The sequence below is a fragment of the Seriola lalandi genome, unplaced genomic scaffold (assembly GCF_002814215.2).
Source record: "Seriola lalandi dorsalis isolate HSWRI2012SDOR001 ecotype SW California unplaced genomic scaffold, Sedor1 jcf7180002054910, whole genome shotgun sequence".
Lineage (NCBI taxonomy): Eukaryota > Metazoa > Chordata > Actinopteri > Carangiformes > Carangidae > Seriola > Seriola lalandi.
Window position 1 is genome coordinate 1,039,526 of NW_019525462.1, and position 20,824 is coordinate 1,060,349.

At 39.8% G+C, this 20,824-nt stretch overlaps 1 protein-coding gene across 1 annotated transcript in view; it reads right to left on the minus strand.

Annotated features, from left to right (window-relative positions):
• Positions 1-2,681: 2,681 nt before the first annotated feature.
• The window catches only part of cdkal1 (CDK5 regulatory subunit associated protein 1-like 1), a 151,114-nt gene continuing 132,971 nt past the window's right edge, over positions 2,682-20,824 (minus strand). Inside the window, exons 10-12 of the mRNA XM_023430727.2 lie at positions 18,199-18,363; positions 4,635-4,667; positions 2,682-4,509 (exon numbers count right to left, since the gene is read on the minus strand). Of these exons, the coding sequence (XP_023286495.1) occupies positions 4,348-4,509; positions 4,635-4,667; positions 18,199-18,363 (360 nt within the window). The 3' untranslated portion in view covers positions 2,682-4,347. The remainder of the gene's footprint in view (positions 4,510-4,634; positions 4,668-18,198; positions 18,364-20,824) is intronic.

A 20,824-nucleotide genomic window follows, 5' to 3' on the forward strand; every position in this document is an offset into this window, starting at 1 on the left:
GATCCAAAGTTTATTGTGTTTCCCTGCTCAGCTCAGTGTGAAGGATAACTAGCAAGCTAGAAGAGAAGACGAACGCTAGTTTTACATGCTTTCACATGCTGCAGTTGTTTCACTCCACTGGTGGTAAAGTGCTGAGTTCTGGGGGCCCAGGCCCACGACTCATCTCACTGGCTCAATCATTTCTTTCATTGGCTTAAGGAACAGAGCATGTGAGAAGACACACATCCTCTTTTTCTAACAATATACAAATATTGCAAATATTTACATTGCTGTATTTGGTTTATCTGTCCATTATATAAAGGTGGATTCTGATGAGCTTTGGAGTGACTGGATCATATTGTTGAGATCGAAAGACATTCACCACTGCTATGTACAACTTTCCATTAAATAAAATCAAAGTATTCTTCTAACATACATACACTGATATGATTAGGGAAAAATATCTCTTCACACTAGAATCCGCATTATGACGGTTTATATTTGTAGTTATATTGTTTGAAATGTCAGCAGTTGGGCTACTGTTAATGTTTATCCATTGTTTGATAGCTTTTGGCCCAGGAATAAATAACTCATGGCTCATAGCAGTATTTTTTATTTTTTTTGCCTGCCATCCTGTCAGCACCAGCTGAGCAGAAGAGTGCTGGGAAACTGCTGGCTCAAATATCACAAACAGTGTAAAAAAAATACTGTTTATGGGTTCATCCTTCTGCTTATGCGATATGAATAACTTGTTGCACACACACACACACACACACACACACACACACTCACACACTCTCTCACACACACACACACACACACACACACACACACAGACGTTATTGATGGATGGCAGACGGCATTCTGTTTTTATTTTTCACAAATAAATACATCAGAGTAGCTGCATTACTCTGACAGGCACTGAAATCATTGGTGGAGATAACAATTTGGACTGCACAGGGCTGACGAACAGCATGAAAACATTCACACACATTAGCATTCTACACATTAGCACTTTTTTTGGAAACATGTCTTCACTTATTTCTCTGTCTCCTGTAGCACAACACAAATCTTTAACTTTGGTTATGATCACAATAAGGCGAATGATGTCTAGCTCTACTGTCCTGCTGACCTTTAGTTACTACTGTTAAGCAAATCTACCACTTGCATCATTCAAGATCAGATGAGAACATATTCTTTTTTTTCCTGAGATACCTTACTACGTTGGACTCTCAGGAATGTGGCATCTCAGCCTCTTAAAAATGCATAGTCTCTAAACATAAACGCTCTACTTTGAGTACCAACATGTGCCTATGTTCTTATGCAAGCCAAACCACTCCGTTTTAAATGCTTAAATCAATGAAATGAAATGACACGGTAGATGAGAGATGACACAGCCGATCGCATTAATGTTCAACCTCCCTTGCATTTCTCTCTTGTCCAACGTCGCTCCGTTTCACATCAAAAAGGACGTCACTGTGCAGATGACAAATTGACAACAGCTGCAACTAAGACAAGAATTCAGAAACTCTTGCTTTTATTAGAAACAAGTGAAGTGAATGATGCGAAGTGAATAATGATCTCCTTTCTGCGGTTCCCGCCTCAATATTTCATAGTAAGTGATGATCTCCCAAACATAAAGGGTGTCGTTGCATCCATATTTCATTGGAGAACAATGCAGTGTAACTGACATACACAGGGAGGAAATGTGCTTACAAAGCATCAAAAGAACTGTCACACAGTATGGATGGCTGCAGAATAATATAGGGCACTGCTGGATGGATGTAACAAGCTTCATAGCTACACGCATCATTTGATCACATAATACAAAGCTACTGTGAGTGTCTGTGTGTAAGACACGCATCATTTGATCGGGTAATATAAAGCTTTGGTGCCTGTGTTTGTGTGCAAGTTTGCCTGACGTGCACCCATATACCACAAAGTTGCAGTGTGCTGTGGGAGTGTGTGTGCGTGTGTGTGTGTATATGACATGCATTAGCTAGGTAAGAAAAAGCAAGGGTACATGCATGCATCTGTGTGTCAACAGAATGTGTGACATGCATCATTTACTTAGATAATACAAAGCTTGTGCATTCGTGTGTGTGTAGGCTACAAACAGTGATATATCTAATAACAGGGCTTTCTGAATGAGAGAGTGATGAGTCCTGTCACTCCTGAACCACAGATACACACACGCTGGCTTTCTGCTAAATTAACCATCGGAGGAACCTACATTACATTAGACAGTGAAGGCAAGTACAGACACACACATATACAGAAACACACACACACACACACACCTTCTGACACAGAAACAAGCTCACAAACAAGCTGGAAGAGACACTTGTGACTAGGGATGTACGCAGGGCTTGCGCACACACACACACACACACACACACACACACACACACACACACACACACACACACACACACACACAAAAATGCAGACACGGTGACAGAGATACATGTGCCAGTGCAATGCGACACATAAATTGGGGCATGCATTATTAACTGTCTGAGATTTCAGAGCACATGTTGGGACTGCTGTACCTCAAAACAGAAAGACAGAGAGAAACACAGGAGTCTGCATGACAACTACTGAGAGATACAGAGCGCTGTAATGAGACGGAGGACGTATCTAATAATAAAAATGTTGGCAGTTAACTCAGTGAATTATTCGATCAATCAACACTAAAGTCATTTTACTCATGAAAAATTTATTTTGTCCTTTATTAAACCAGTTTTGATGGTTGTAACAATGCTAATCAAGAAAACCAAAAGCAGTATACAGTCTCTCAATAAAGACTGAGACTATACATACGCCAAATGTAATCCACATATCAAAAGAACGGTTATTTCACAGGGTATCTGCCTGTGAGGTTTCCGCTCCCACCCCTATACAAAATATTTGAGTCTAGTTTGTAGTGGTCTGGATGATCCACAGATCTCCCTATGAACATATTTCTATTGAAGTCATAATCCCTATGAAAACCAATGATATCATGAGTGGCAGGGACATTCCTTGTATTGGGGGGGCAGCAGAAAACTCAGAGGTATATATCAGCTACAGAAAATATGAAACAACCCTTACGTTGGCACCAGAGCAGGTCATCACATACAAACAAATAAATCACATTGCATCTGTGGTGTTCTGTAGGAAAAAAATGAAGGGTCAGTAATGACCATCAGTCCCAGCAGTCACCACTGTCCACTTGGCCAATTACCAGTTATAACTAATCAGGTAGGGTAAGACATACATCAGGATTTAATTACATTTGACTTTCCTGTATTAGGCAAAAAGCATAAATGAAACGAACAAAACTGTGTTGAACAATAACTTTAACGAAAGAACAACATGGTAAAACAACTTCAAAGACATTCATTATGTAGTTCTGAATATATACTGTCCATGTCTCTTATTGAAAAATAAATATTTTGAAATTAAGGATACAAATTACCTTTCATCAGAGTATTGTACAGAGTGTTACTCCTTTCTACAGAATAAAATAACACATACTGTAAAGTAAGCACAATTCAATCCACCAAAAGAGGGCTGGGCTACTCTGTAGCACTAAATATTTGGAAACCTACACGCCCAGTACCGCTAAAAAATATGTTGGAATATCCAGTAAAACCTAACAATCACTCTGCAACTCAGCAAGCTGCAAAATGACAGTTCATCCTCAGATGTGGTTCTGGTACTGATGATCATAATCTCCAGAGTGTGTTTTCCAAGAGTTTCAACTGGCTGAACTGTTTTTAATTTATCAGTCAAACAGCTACAGAGACCCAGACACATGATTCAAAACACTTATTTACCATTCTATGGACAATGTCAGGCTGCAGTCATCAGTGAACAATAGACACAGTGTACATGAAGCATGTTCATGAAACACTTGGAAAATGTTCAACTGTCATAATGAAACACAAATCTGAAACAGAGTCGGTGCTTGAAATAGACTCCGATTTAAATCTAGGGAGATGAGATGTAATTTGTAACAAAGGGGCTTATATAAAAAGTGTCTGTAAAGACTGCTGACCTGTCATTGCCCATGTGGTTACTCCTACTTCATTTACAGGAGAAGACACTGACATCACTTCATTTGGAGTAAACAGGGTAAAACGCCTGAAAAGTGGTGAACTCTGTCCTTTAGTTAAAAAGTAAAACTCTACCTGTACTAAAAACATGAGTCTCACAGAACAAATAAAATAAACGTCGACTCTGTAGGGCGTCACTACCACACCTCTTTTCACTTTGGGTTCATTAAAAAAATTGAATGAAAGCATCAAACACACTGTTTGGGCTCCTCTGATGTCACTGTCCTCTCCCGTGTTGACAACCCTTTTCTAGCACAGTGTTGCTCCATCAGAACAGTTTCTCCACGATAAAGGCCAAGACAGCTGCAGCCAGTGCGAGTCCGATCCCCAGCTTCTTCACTGCTTCCCTGTCTAGACTGTAGGAGCCGATCAGCAAAACAGACGAAGAGGGCATAGCAGCATGACCTTGAATACCATTGGCAATCTGTTCCTGTGGGGAGAAACACACAGAAACACAAACACTTTAGACTGAGAGCGAAATAGAGAAGCTTTTTCCATGTGTCCTTTATTCATCATCATCCTAACACTGTAATAACAATACAATACTTTACTGACGTCTTGGTGGGGGACTTGGCTGATTGCTCTCCGCTGCAGAGAAATAAAGATTCCTGAATCAGCTACAGATCTCGAGCTCACAGTGATTCAATCACACTGAACAGTAGATGTTTAGCTGTGTGAGGCTCTCGTCTCCCTGCTCATTGGGAAAAGATGTCTATGCGTATATTAAATGTGTTTCAAATAATGTGTACTTACAGTAAATCATTGTAAATCTTTTGGGGCTATTTATAAATGAGCTATTTCAATGAACATAGCACGGACCCTTCTGTCATGTTCTCCAGGTGGTGTGTGGCTGCCAGCCGTAGAGGAAGACGACCTTTGAGCTCAGTGGTTGGAACCGCTGGTGCTGCAGCACTGAAATGTGCCTCCCTGCCAAATCTTCCTCTCACAAGGAGTCAACTGAGGACTAGTTTAAACTTCATTCCAATGTCCCTCAGATGCATGTAAATACACGCATGCATGCATGCATGCGTGCACACACACACAAACACACACACACACACACACACACACACACACACAAAGCCCCCTCCCAGCATAGCTCATGTCCATAATTCATAATCAGGGAATCATCTTTCTATTAAATCAACTGGCCAAAGTCACAAATCAAAGAATGAGACTTGACAGCAGAGAGGCCAGTGAGCCAACACATAAAATGTCTGTAATCAGAGAGTTTTGTCTTAATGTGTTGGACCATTAAAGAGACATCCACCACTGAAAGCTTGTGACAGTGAAAAATGGGAAAGAGTGAGAACAGAGAAAAAAGAAAAGACTCAGGAGGGCAGGAAGAAAGCGACCAAATTCTCACCGTGTTTTCCAAAGGAATATCTGGAGTTTGTTTTGACACATCAAATCAGCCAAATCATAATTTATTCAACCCTTGGATCTTTATAAAATATCTAATTTATGTAAGGGGGTATATTACTACCCTTCATGGATCATTGCTGTTGATTATTACATACATTTAGAAATAAATCTATTGATGCCACTTGATATTAGGATCCATAGATACTTCACTTGTACCACAATTTAGAAGAGCAGGTCATTCCCTCTACTTTCCTGTCTCTCTCTTGACCCCCTGACCCTCCCTTTCTCTCCATCTGCTTCCTCTCTACAGCTCAGCTTCATTTGGAAATCAACACAAGAATAAACAGAATTTTGAATTTACTGCTTATTTCAATGTTATGTGGCCTTATGGCTTATGCAAATGAGTGCATTTCAATTATGATGCTATTATATCTGTGTAGAGTAGTTAATGCAGGTTTATAGTGATCCAATTATTACAGAGTGCTTTCTACTGAATCAAGCGGATGCTGAGAAGGTGGACTGTGACGTAGTCTGGGAAGCTTGGAGAGACTTGAGAAAATAAAAGTTAGCTTACAATGTTACCACAGCACAAGCAGCTGTGATGAGAGAAACATCAAAAGTAAGATGGCATTTTTCACTTATTGACTGTGTTAATATAATTCAGTTGGTAACACTGAATATTGATAACCAGCCCGATTTCTCCCTGGCCTCCACCCTCCCTCATTGATCATCATTCCGTTTGATTACATATTTATTTAGTTTCATCTTAATGCCTGAGAGTGGAGACCTGAGGTGCGATTTCAAGCAAAGCCAATTGATTGCTTAATAAATAAATAATCCCGCACAAAATGTGGTCCTTTTAATTTGAGCATTAAACAAACTGGATGTGAGAAGCAACGCTTGTCAACATCTCTGGGTGGAGTGGAAATCGATCTGGATGACCTTGTGGTAGTTCCTATACGTCTCCTCCTGCATGACAGCTGGTAAAATGCCTTATCACCACAACGGTGGATTATGCAGGATGATATTGAGCAATTGATCAGCAGCTTTCTAGAATAACCTTTAATCAAGATCACTAGGGACAACTGTAAGAGGTTTGGCTTTGGTATTTACCAAAGGTAGATTGACTCCTTCTCTCTCTCTCTCTCTCTCTCTCTCTCTACCTGCCATCATTCTCAAAATCCTATTCAAAAATATCTATCAAGTCTTGTTCAACAATCTTCTGTCTCACCTGCCTTTAGTCCTTTTCTCTATTAATTCTCAGTGAGAGGTCCTTCCACTGTTCTTTCATTCTCCATCTTTTTTTTCCAGGTTGGATGCTTAGCTAATACCTGGCTGTGCATGTTCTCTGTTACTTTTCTGTCTTGTATTGTTATAAAACAAGAAAAAAAAAAAAGTTCCTACATGATTAGAAAACTCGACTGTACTTTGGACATATGCACTGAGAGTAAAAGAATGACAGGCTTTGTGGAACGCAAACACCTACCTGTATGTACAATATGTATTCCTATGTAACAGAGAGTCGGTGCACACCTACACGTGTTGCATGCACATGGCCGTGTGTATGAGCAGCTGCATGGCGTACATCCTCTGCCTCTCTACCCTGCACGTTACTCCAGCTCCCCTGTCCTCTCTGATGCTTGTGAACTCTACTTTGCCACCCACTCTTCTGCTCACCCTTGTCGCTGAATAGTTTCCTCTGTTACTGCACACAATGCAGGATGGATACTATGACCGACAACGCCTACGTGACACATCCATAAGTCACTTACAGTAACTTCAGACAATAGGTGAAAGGAGAATCGGTAACAGAGGTCTGGCTGACACATCCAATTTACCTAATGCTGGCATCATTGTTAGACTTCATAATGGTGAAACTGATTCGCTGTTTTGATGCTTGAAAAACAATAAGTGTGCTTTTTGCTAGGGTGTATGGTGGCAGTTATGTCAAGTCCCAGTCACAGTGCATGTACAAGTTTATAACTGAGACTCTTAAGTGTCAATTCTGTGATGGGTTCCAAACTCATCAGCATGTGAAAAGCATTCAGTTAGGTTACACAGTACGTCTGTTATACAGTTTTAAATGTTGTCTCATTTGTTAAAGGATGAGTGAACTGGCAGTGAGAGGAACAGATGAAAGTTGGTTTTCTGTCATTTTTATAAACATGAATGAATGAATGAATGAATGAATGAATGAATGAGAAAGTGCATGTAAAAAGGAAAACTTCAATAAAACTTGCTTATTAGCACAAATTTAATTTCCTGGTTACTTGAGAAAGAAAAGGACCAGGATGAATATTTAATGTAAACTCAGACATAAGGAGAACCAGGCTAAGAGTAAAGGAGTGGTGAAACAAGAAAAAAAAAAAAGTTGAGCGGGTTGAAGCTACTTATCTATCTCTCTGCAGGTGTCTTTAACAACAGGGTGCCAGGACAAAGACTGAATAGTACAGTCTAAAATCTATTACTAGGAGGGAGGATAAGTGAAAATCCAAGTGCCAGTAGGTGCGTGTCAGCACAGTGGGAGAGATGGGAAGAGAGGAGCGGTGAGGAGAGGAGTGAAAAACTGAGAAGAAATGAGGAAAGGAAGGAGAGGAAGAAAGGTTGCAGGAAAAGTTGAGAGATGAGGCCTTCAGTGATCACCACCTGTGAGCTGGCCTGCTGAGTTCCTGCATACGTCTGTGAGAAAGAGAGACTAGGCATTTGTGAGTAAAGTGTCTGTGAACATTTGTAGGCCTGTGGTGGATAATGCCTGTCTTTCTGCTCACAGCAGTAGAACAGTGCAAAGTAATCCTGAAAATCATATAACACCACACCAGGGGTACAGAGAGGCTTGCACAGCTAGACACTTTTCCTTAACATCCAAGATTCTCAGTTTTCTCTCTGTCTTGAAACTCTGGCTCCATTTCCAAACATGTGCCTATTTATTTATTTATTTTCTAAATCTCATATTCACACAAAGATACACGCCGAGACACGCACAACACTATACCACAAAAACCAGGGAGCACAATGTACAGTGGTCACATTTCTCACATGATCCTCACCAGCTGTCAGTGTCACTGTGGACACACAGCGATCTAGAAGTGGTGTTTGTGTCTGTGTGTGTGTGTGTGAGTGCGTGCGTGTGTGTGTGTGTGTGTGTGTGTGTGTGTGTGTGTGTGTGTGTGTGTATGTGTGCACGCGTGCGAGCGTGCATGCGTAAACAGATACTGTGACAGGCTCCTTAGTCACGGGTGATCTGACAAAGCCACAGTGACAATAACAATGAACTGCAGCTGTATTTACAACTGGACAAAAGGATGGGAAAGAAATTAAAGCGTGATTTGAATATTTCTGATAAAGATAAATATCTTAATTGGAACTCTATCACTGACTGAGTCCAAGAGTAAATATGACATTTTTTTTGGTTTGTTGGATAGAAAGAGGGAGATAGTTTACAGCTTACACCAACAAGAGGCTCAGTGGGGAGTCATATTCTTTTTCTTTCTCTTTCTTATCTGTCATCTGAAATTTCCACCATCACCTATGCTGTTAAACCGTCTATCACAACAACGTATGTGCATACATGTGAACCTGTTGTTACACACACAACGCTACATAGCATCCTAATCCAACATACTGTCAAGTTACACTTTGACACAACTTGTCAAAATAAATCCATGCAACTTGATTCACACACACCCAATGACATATACAACACGGGATACATAGACAATGAATATCACAGCAAATCATAGATAATAAAGTCTATCATCACCACTTTTACCTTATGTTTTATTCCCTTAAATAAAAGGACGACCTGAATTTTCAATAAACTGAGAATTTACCAGTAGATTATGTGCAAGTTTGTGCAGGTTCTATTTTCTCTCACTATGCAAAACAGCCAAGTCAAAAGAAGCGAGAAACACAACAGTGCATCTGCTGGTATCTTCAGGCCATGGGAATGGAAATCAATATCATCAGTTCTGTCTGCTATAAAACCATCAGAAAGTGAGAAATATCCTCTGTGGTGAAGGTAACTGCTTGCTCACAGTTATTTTATGTGTTGCTACTTCGGTATTTCATTGTTTTTAACTGCTTTTTGGTTTCAACTGTTGCCTCCAGTTAGTCAGAAGGGCTGGTGTCCAAGCCAAACAGGGATTAAAGCACAGAAAAACAAAACAAAAACCTTTTGACTGAAATAATATTTCAGACCAAGTTTTATTTTGTCTTGTTAAGAAAAGGCGCATACGGTGCCACCTTGTTCGAGTGGCCCCCTTTTTTTCCCCATGCACTTGCTTCCCATAGGTTGCATGTAAAAAAGGCAGAGGTAGCGTGAGAAAAGGAAAACAGTATTTATACAACCTTAGCCCTTGACGCCTGCTAAATGAGATTTCAGCACCACCCTTACAAATAACCATTGCTGCTGTTCTCCAAAGCAGCCGTCAAGCTTTAAGAGGCTTTAACATACATTTTATTTAAATACTTGAGACATATAGCGTTTTAAGGGAAAAAGATGCTTATGAACAACTTTTCTTTGCTTTTACTGAATTTCAATGCTGTTTTCAATCTGTGAGATAGAACTGATATTTTTTGCAACTGTTATGGCTCCCAAGTCTGGTCCCTATGTAACAGATTATGCCGGAAAAAGAGCAGTGAGTGAATGCAGTGGGTCGTTGCCTTTCAGTAGTAATTTGCTTTATTTCACAGCTTTATTTCACAAAGCATCATGTGTCTTCCATAAAATGGTTATTAAACGTTGGGATACCCCGGCTCCCATTCTCTAACAGAAACTTATTAATTTCAGACTCTGAAAAAGTCTTTTACTCCTGGTTAGAGTCCGTTGACTTTCGATATAGATCAAATAAACATATCAGAATACATACAAAAATTGTATTGTTTATCTCTCATTACAAGTTCATCTCACTGTGACCCATGCTTGGTCCTTATAGCTCATTCTACAAACATTTCTCAGCTCTATACTCAGTGTTCACTATTATGAAGACAATCTGCATAAATATACATCTGCACAAGCCCCCGCTATGATGAGAAAGTGGAAGATATGAGCCGAAACGTAACTGTTAAGCAAACACAACAATCTTGTAAGTTGACACTTTGAATCCCCTATGCTTTCTTAATGTAATTTATATAAATAAAACATTTCAACTAACCCAACTAGGCAAATGACGAATCATGACAAAGAAATGCATTATGTGCTCGGAAGCTGGTTCTGGGTTTTGTCTTCTAAAGTTAAAATCATATTTTTATCTACAATGATCTAATACATGGCCTCGCTTGAATCCAATTGACAGAAATTTGGTTTATTGACTGAGAACTTTAATCCCTGATTTTGTGAAAAAACCCAAAGCATCATCAAAGATACAAGTCACCCTGCTCACTCACTGCTTCTCTGCTGCCATCTGGAAAATGTACCAGAGCATCACCAAACCAGCAGCACCACCCAGCTGACAGTTTTCCACAGGCATCAGACTGATTAATTGATACTGCACTTCTCTTTCTCTCTCTTTCTCTCTCTCTCTCACTCACACACACACACACACACACACACACACACACACACACACACACACACACTCACACACACTTGATGTAATCATTGTGTAATCTGCAGTACTACTGTATAGAAGCATCAAGTGTTTTCCACAAACAGGTTTACAGTTACAGTAACTAAATACAAGAGAACACTAGAACACTACATGCGTGTACAGAGGGGTGTTGGATGTGCATGTATGTGTCAAACACATGACAGGCGCTGTTACAGACAGGGATGACAGCAGACGCTTTCAAAGTCTGGAAAAAGGTGAAGAGCCATAAACTGGACATATTGTGTAGATACACACACACACATTATACATGAGCACTTAGTGGACAACAAAAGGAAGGTCGGTGTGATACTGAATAGAGTAGATATAAAAGCCTACCATCTAGTTCACTCACACAAACACACACATGCACACGGACACACGTCAGACTATAAGTGGCACTGCGGTATACTATTTACTCTTCACACATAGAGGAGCTGTCTCCTCTTACCTCCACTGTATTGTATCTTTGCATGCAAGCAAAGAATGAGAGAGGCCTGAGGTGTTTGTTGGACAACCACAGATGTATTTCAGATTTAATTTGACATTGTACATTTCACCATTACATTACGTAACTTGCTGTTTAAAGCACTTCATCAACAATCTATGTCTTGGGAGTCATTCCAAGTAAAGTATCTCTGGTGATAATGTGGCAAGATGCTTGGGTTTTAGTTTGGGATTAAAGAGAGCAGATTACATTTCCCACATAGATTCAAACCCTGAAAGTCATTAACTGAGCAAGGACAACCATCCCTGTAGCCTATTGTTGTGGATACCATTAGCAAGATTAAACACTGGTGAAAATTATTGCAAAACATGTCAAAGTAAAAACCTGCATTTTCATATGAAGATTATACAATAATAAATAACCCTAATGGCATTTCTGTTGTCAACTCCACATATGTCCAGAAAATGCCTAAATAGGTGCTTGCCCAAATAGGAGAAGATTTGTTAGCAAATCTTGTTTTTATGTTTTTACACTTTTACAATAACAATAATTCATTGCTGAGACATACTTCCCCTAAGCTGCAGCTGGAATAATGATGAGACAGCATGTTGAGCTTCAGAGGATGGTTAAATTCAAAATAAAACACAAAGCCATGAGTGACTCATCTGCTAAAGAACTTTGCTCAGAGGAGTTTTGTTTACAAGGTCGATACTGGGAAGAGACTACTTCTATGATAACATGGAAAAAAAAGGCCAAAAACATGTCCTTAAAAAAGATTACTCAATAGCTAAACATAATTTTTCTTTCTGCCTAACAGTTGTTGGCTAAGTGCTTCATTATTTACGTCTTCCATCTGTGGCTCAAAAACAAAACTGAGAGCAAAGGGCATTTAAAACCCTCTGACATTTTAAATAAACAAAACAGAATGATGCTGCGTAATGCCATTCGACATGTTGGGTAAGAATACTGAAAATCAACGTGACTGATATTTTGATGGCTTAACATTTATTCCTTTGTTACTGTGACTTTGGTTCTTCAAGTATACACAAAGCACAGGCCATATAATACAATTTGACATGCTAAATGAAATGCTTAAAATAGCTATGCATGCTGTTTAAAGGCAAAACAAATTATTTGCTACTAGAGTAAACAAAGTCATGCAAAGGCCAAGCAAAACCTTTTGACATTTTAAATAAAAAGTTTAAAAATAGATCTGAGAGGATTAACTGCATCCCGACCATGAAAGACAGCCTAATCTTTGATTTTTGTTCTTTTTCCTGACAATACAGATGACAACATGTGTGCATAACGCAACATCAAAGCAACAATCCATAATAGTTGCATGTCAAGACAGAGCAGTTCAATTGTTCGGTGTGAAATACATATTTTTGTTTGAGCATTATGTCTGTGTGTGTCTGTGTTAGTGTTGGGCATGTGTGTGTTTTGCCAACACCGTGATTGTGTCTCATATAGCCTGCGGCTTGTCGGAGTCTGCCAGGCACACCGGGGGGGTGGGGGGTGAGTGGTGGGCTGCGCACCGGTGTATATGTCTGTGTACATGGATCAGTGTGTATTTGTGTGTGTATATATATATTTGTTTTACCAGTAAACCTGTGTACCAGTGTATGTGACTGTGTGCCTTTACCGCACGTACTGTCAGCATTATGATGCAAAGTACCAGCAATCTCACCCACTCAGCCCATACTAGAATTTATAAAGATACAATTAGAAATTGGCCACATCAATGCAGTGTGTGTTTTGATATTTTTCTCTTGCCACTAAAAGAAGTAAAACATACACAGACATGGGATGGAAGAACTGATTAAAAAGGAATTGGGACGACAGAGGAGTAAGATGCAAAAGGAAGAAAAACAGTGAGATAAATGGTACAAACTGGACAAAACAAAGAAAGAAAGAAAGAAAGAAAGAAAGAAAGAAAGAAAATCATGAATACTAGCCCCAGAGGAAAGGAAAAAGATAGGCCAGCAAATTTAATACTCCAGCAGAGATTTGTCCATTTACCTCCATTTTTTTTGTTATTCTGTCAATTTGTGGTCATGGAGGGACATTGTTCACTACCCATATTCCTTCCTCTCTCTCTCTTTCTCTCTCGCCCTCCCTTTTCCATTCTGTCTTTCATACGTACTGTCAATTTGCTGTCTTGTGGAAGGAGCACAGCCGTTTTCTTCTCTCTCTCCTATTCTCTCGGTCTCCTTGAGAAAGTATGCTGTGAAAAGAGCTGATTATTGGATGGCACTCTAGCTGCTTTCCTGTCTCCCGATCTCTCCGTCTACCTTGCTCTCTCTCTTTCATTCGTGCTTCATTTTTTGGCCTCTCTCTCACACATACCTCTCCTCTTCTATCATTTAATTTCATCTGAGGATGAGGACTGGTGAAGATACATTCTCTTTTTCTTTCCTTCACCATGCTGTTGAGTGCTTTCTCTGCTATTGTGTCCCACTAAAAGACTCATTACTGTCCTTCCTCTTCTGCGGAAAGTGCTGTTTCTGTGAATCAAGGGCTGACAGACAGAGAGGTAGAGAAAGAGAGAGAGCCAAAGAGAGAGAGAGAGAGAGAGAGAGAGAGAGAGAGAGAGAGAGAGAGAGAGAGAGCCAAAGAGAGAGAGACCATAGGAAGAGATGACATCTATGTCAATAAAAGCAAAACCTTGGTTTCCCTTCATGGAATGAAATGACAAAAACACCAAGGCCTTTTAATGAACATGTCAAAGAGCACAAAAGAATAAGGGAGAGGGAAGGCAAAAAGGGACAGAGAAAGTCATGCAGGGAGGGAAAGATGAGATAAAAAGGATAGAAACTGAGAAAGAAAAGTGAAATAAAAAAAAAAAACTAAACAAAACAACACACAAACAATATTACTACTACCGATAAGGATGCATCTTCTACACCTCATAACTCCTATCAGGAGATCAATGTGCATCAGAAAGGCTGAGAAACACCATGTCAGTTCATTACAGGGTGACCAAAGAAACTAACACATTCACACATAGTGGGAGATAATTGTATTTGGTTAATCTAAGCTGCGGGTTTTTGGGGTTTGGGAGGAACTGGGGCAAATAAAACTTAACCTAAGTGAACATCCACACAGGAAAGATGTTCTAATTCCTCATCTTTTTGGAAAACAAGTAATGTAATCAAGTGTGTAAAATCGACCACCCTACCTCTCCCTACCCTAGCTGGTAGTTACTTTTACCACCAGAAACAAGAAACATGAAATGTAGCTTTAAGGACACCTTTCCTGTACAAGCTGCTGATGCACAAAGAGCAGTGTGTCATTAGATCACTATGAGTGTATCCTCGTTACTCAACCATCCATCTATAATTCCTACACCTGTCTATATAGTCACACATCCATGCGTCCATTCATCTTCTCATCCATCAGTTGTGTGCACTGAAGCCATCATGTTTCACATCTATGCATCCATATCTATCTGCCCACTTTCACGTCCATCCATTCACAGCCATCCACACAAGCTTTCACACGCCACTCCTCTATAAATCCATCCATCTATCCATCCAGCCATATTGCTTCATTCCCACACACATCAGTATGGAAACTGGCTCGTGTGCAATCATCTCTCTCTCCTTCCATCTCTGAAATAATAGATCTCTCGCTCTGTTCCTCTTTCAACAAATGGACATTACAGACCTTGCCTATCCAACCACCCACTTATCTAACAATATTTCTTTTTCTTACTCTCTCTTACAATGCTCCTCTGCATCTTAGATGAAAAAACATAGCTCAGACTCCGTCCTCCTATCCCAGTCCTTTATTTTTCTTTTTTTTTCTCGCTCTCTACCAAAAGCCTGTAATTATAAACATTTCTACAACGCAAGGGGGGGGGGGTCTATCTGCCTTTCCCTAATCACTCATTCAACTCACACACACATTCAGCTTAGTGTGTGGTGGACTCATGCAGAGACTCATAGAAAATAGATGGTCTTCAAATATGTATAGGCCAGCCACTAGCGTGTGTGCGTGTGTGTGTGGGGGGCATGCTAGTGCCAGATTGTACTGCATGCATGTGAGTGCATGTGTATGTTCAATCAGACCCGTTCACTTGTAATAATAATAATAATAATACTGAATACAGACACTGGACATGCAGCTGTCAAGTACACCGTTCGGTGTACATCATATATGCAAGAGGGCTGTGCTGTAATTGTATCTGTGTGTGTAGCTTGCTGATACTGCTGTGTTCTCAAGCCATTAGGTCACTTATCTATTAGCACTGTGCTCCAGTGCCACTCTGCTATCATTAAGAGCCGGCAGTGCAGGTCATAAGGACTATGGATTACAGATCATCAGCAGAATGATTGGAGGTCAATTAATATAACAACATTAGTTAATAGTTAATTGCTAATATGTTGTGGACAGCAGAGATGAGCATTAATTAATTTTTGAAAAAAACAGATACACCACCGTTGTTCAACATACACTGATCTGCCAGTCAACTTCTATGTCTGTCTCTCTATCTGTCTGTCGGTTTAAACGTGTTTCTCAGTCAGTCGTTCATCACTTCAACTAATGCTCTCATATCTTAAACCATACCGTACAAAGTGCTCATTTAGTTTCACTGTCTTTTATTTTTTATTATCGTTTCCAATTCTGTTGCAGTTGCAAGGACTTCCTTTCATTGTGGTTGCCAATCTTGTTGTAGTTTAAAACCAGCTAATCACTGACTATACCCATATACAGAAATAACCATAGTAAATGTTATACTTCCTCCAAAAACCTCAAAGCACCAGGTGTGTGCACACAGAGTGTAAAACAGAAACAAACTGATGATGTGCTCTATTCAGCTATTGCTATTTCAAGAAAGTGCTTAAAGCAAAAACTTAAAACAGTGCTCACATTGGAAGACGAATACTCTTTCCACCCTCTCTGCTCTCTAGCTCTCTCATTAATTCTCTTCTAGAGCAAGTCAACGGGGGAGATGATGACTTTACCTCTACTTTACTCTGACGAAAACCTCCTGAGAGACATTCAAATCTTGTGTGGTAATGTTAGGAAATATCTGGACAAAGGTATTTACAAAATTAGGCCCAGACAAAGTGTATGTCAGTGTGTGAGAGAAAGTGTGTGTAAGAAAGTGATGCGTTTGTATGAATCTATGTGCGAGAGAGTGAGAGTGTTGTTATATCAATCCAAGGAAAATTAAAGCCTTGGCGTGTTGTGTAGGAGTCTGTGTTGAAAGAGTGTTGGGGAAAGTAAGTGGGGGAAAACTAATGCAAGAGTGTGTGTTTGATGGGCTGCAGACTTTATGAGTTTTACAAGGTCTAGCCCCCACTGCTGAACTTTTCATTGCTGAATGACGTGTTGCTTGGCTTGCTGTGAAACCTCTCTCTTTCTTTCTTTTTATCTCATTCTCTGCCAACCATTTCTGTCTCTCTGTATGCCTTCCTCTTCATCACTGTCCCTCTCGCTCGCTCTCATGTCTCTGTCTGTTCCTTGGTTCCCCTCCCTCTCTGTCTGGCAGTAAAGGCTGATGGAGTGTGAAATTAGAAAGTGTATCATATTCTGCTCTGTGGCTCCATGTCCTGAGCTATAAGCTACAGCTAGTCAGAGTGAAATAACATGCAGTGAAACAGATACATTAACATGGTGTTTGTGTGTGTGTGTGGGCACACATGCGCCTGCCCGCGTGTGTGTACATGTGCGTGTGTGGTGGGAAGGAAGCAGAGGACAGTTTAGCCAGCCACAGCTTATCTTAAATTACTTATCTCACGCCTGATACACTGGTGCTTTTTCACAAACTGCAGAAGCCATTATGGATTAAAATTGTGGAAACACAAACACATGCACACACACGCACGCACGCGTGCAGGCACGCACGCATGCATGCACACACACACTTATTAATGTGCTGACAAAACAACATTTGAATAGCCTATTGTAAACACAACTTTTATAGTTTTGATAAGGAACACACAGTGAGAGCTTGACAGATATAGGGTTGGTTCTCTCATTACCAGAAAAATACGAGATTACGATTAATTTGCTTGAATACACGGATGTGCACAACATCACTCCTACTGGTTTGACAGTATTTCCTGGGTCACGTCTGAATAGCTATTTCAATACAAATACAAATTCAAGCAGGATTTAGATTCATTCATTAAAACCAGTTACTAAAAACGTATACACTGTGATTCATAAAGAAAGAGAAATGAGGTTGCTGAATATTAATTTGCAGCTGCATAAAAGTGAATGGACTGAATTGACTTCATTGAAATTGTATCTTTACAAAATGATCTATGGTTATTGTATTAGATCATAGATCACATATCCAGGTACATATCTGATTTTTAGAGATAGATATATACTCATCTCAATTGAATAAATGTGTGGTATTGTGTAAAGAATGCTCTCTATGCTCTGTATTTGAAAAGTGTTTTTAACGTGTGTACTTGCATTCCTCAGGATCCCTTTGCTTTCGAGTTTCTATTCCATATACTTACCTTTATGTAATGATTAACCTGTATCTTAATTGATTCCTAACATCTAGTGACCTCTTCTTAGACGTGTATGCTGCATATAATATTAATTCTGTCGTGCTTTATTCTTGCATGGTACAGTCATGGAGTGATGACTGTTTTACATACATGAATTTGTTTGAACCAACGAAAATGAAAATGCAGTTGTAGGTGTGCATTTAACTACTCTGTATCTGTGTGCAGGTGTGCGTGTGTGTGTTTACCTGCATCAGGCCAGACACCTCTCCTTTCCGCAGTGGTGCAGCAATGGATGGAGTGAACGGCTTACTGTCTTCTACTGGCTGGCCTCTGAGGAAGTGTTTTCCTGCCTCGTAAATGTCCACTTCTATCATCTTCCCTTTGAACTCGGCCCTCTTAGGTACCAGCACCTGCAAACCAGAGGCGACATATCAGACTTGATTAGATTAAAAAGAAAAACAGAAAACCACAACGAACCTTAAAATAATAATTATCTAACATGGGATTTCATTCATTGTAGCTTTGACTGTGGGAATACACCTACAGTGAAAATAAACCACATCATATTGCCTAAACTTCAAAGTAGAGGACAATGGATAATATTAATTATCATTTAGTGAGTGCACTTTCGTGCCCACAGGTGAGATAAATCCAGTCCCCCATAAACGCATACCTATATAACTTTCTGTTCCACCAAATAACCAACCCTCTGCATGTTTCTTCACATCTGTCAATTACATTTTCAATTAACCACTGTTCAAAACTATTTTCCCCAATGCTCACCCTCATTGTTTTTCAGCTAGTCTCTGCATGCTCACAAAAAAACACAGGGCTGAGTGTTTTCAGTTCCATTTATGGAAGCCCTCAAGGTCAAAAACTACGGCAACAGCTGTGAGATAAACCAGTGGGATTTGCTGGTTTGTCTTATTATTTCACCATGGCAACTATAAATCTCTGCTGATCACAGCGGGAGGGAAGAGAAAACAAAGAGTTATAATTACGGCTTAGTGTGAAATGGAATTTGTTCTTAATGACTTACCCCTGTAAATAAAGATCATATGCAAATGCTTTTCCTTTCAAAACAATTTTCAAACTAACCACAAAATTGACAATTGACAGATATTTTTGATATTTTTACTGATTTACTCCTTTTCTTTAGCTCTTTCTTTCAAATTCAATCTCTCTGGTAAACTCTAATAGAATGATTGGTGTTGTTATTATTGGTGGGATTTAAAAATGCAGTCACAAGAGCTTGTGCAAATTATAATCACAACTGAAATGCCAGTTTTCTTGGTAAACATCCCATGATTTATTCTATTTCCTGAGTGAAAGAAAAAGGCTCCCTGTGTGAGTAATCACCTTAGCATTTGAAAAGTGATGTTATCCTTTCTGAAGAAAACAGACATGAATGCAGCGGAGCTTTTATGGTAAAGTGACAGTGCATTAACAATTTCCTTTGAAATTACAGAGGAAACTACTTATAGTGATTACGGTTACAGTAATCAACTGCTTACATGGATCAAAAAGCTTTAGACAGGATTCTTCTTAAACAAATGCTCTTTAAATAATTAGCTTAAAATAATCACACAGTCCATTTATAGTGGTCATTTTGGATCTTTTCATACATGACAACATATGGAAGAAAAATTAAACAGTTGTAGTCTAAGACTGAGGCTGTCATGTGCTTAAGCTCTCTTCTAACTTATTTGTATGAGGTTTTTTGGACACAGTGTGTAATGACCGGTAACGACAGTCTCGGCCTGCTCACCCATCCACTATGTTAACTGTGTCTGAGTGTGTGTGTACACGAGTGCTTGCTCTGCATACCCGTGCTCCATGTGATATCTTCACCGCTGTGACTCAGTAAGTTATTTTGTACTCCTGCTCCTGTTCTTGCCCTGCTTTTGGGACTACTACACTCTCACAGCAGCTGGAGAGGGCCACTGTGCAGGCTGTTATTTTATCTTTAAATCAGTAAATAGTGAAGCTGTCCGTTTCATTTGTTTATATTCATGAAATATATGTACAAAGGTCAAGCAGATACTAATCTGCATGAGAAATAAGAAAACGAAAATATGCATGGGTATAATAATCATCCACTTATAATTATCAGTTTGACCCAGAAAGACATGATCACTGTAAGAGGTTTTCACTATAATAAATTACATTATTAAACAGATTTAAAGACAAAGATCAAAACTTAATAATAATGATAATAATGTGAATATTTATTGTTGGTAAATCCTATTTTTGCTTGCCTCTTTCCACATGCATATCAGAGATTAGCAGGAGACCAGCAGCCTTGGACAAGCTGGGGATTCAATATCTTGCCCAAGTACACTTCAGCAGGCTGCGTGCTGACTCAGATCATCTGGTGGTCTGTCTAACCATTACAGGGCTCTGCAGGGCTAAGCTACTGACTCGGCAGAGAATAGCATGTGAACTGGTGGAGTGAGTGTTACTGCTGCGATGGCAAGACTACACCTGGTTCAGTCTTAATCTGTCAGTCTTTATCCAGCTGGTGGACTATGATAGGAGATGGAGAACAGGCCAGACAGACACACAGCCAGTGCCACACCTGCCTAATCAACACACCTGCTGCTTGACACTCTGACCACTGTGAGGGTGTGTATGTGTGTGTGTGTGTGCATGTGAGTGTAAGTAGCCAGCAACCAGGCTGAGAGCAGAGAGGTAAAACACAGCAGGGCTGTGATGGAGTTAGGTGAGAGAGAGAGAGAGAGAGAGAGTGAGAGTGTGTAGAGTGTGTGTGTGAGTGAGGGTCATTCGAGGCCTATTACAGGGTGATTAAATGATGAAAGAGCTTGTCCGATTTCATTGGAAACCCCCCCTCCCACTTCCTCAGCCACCCCC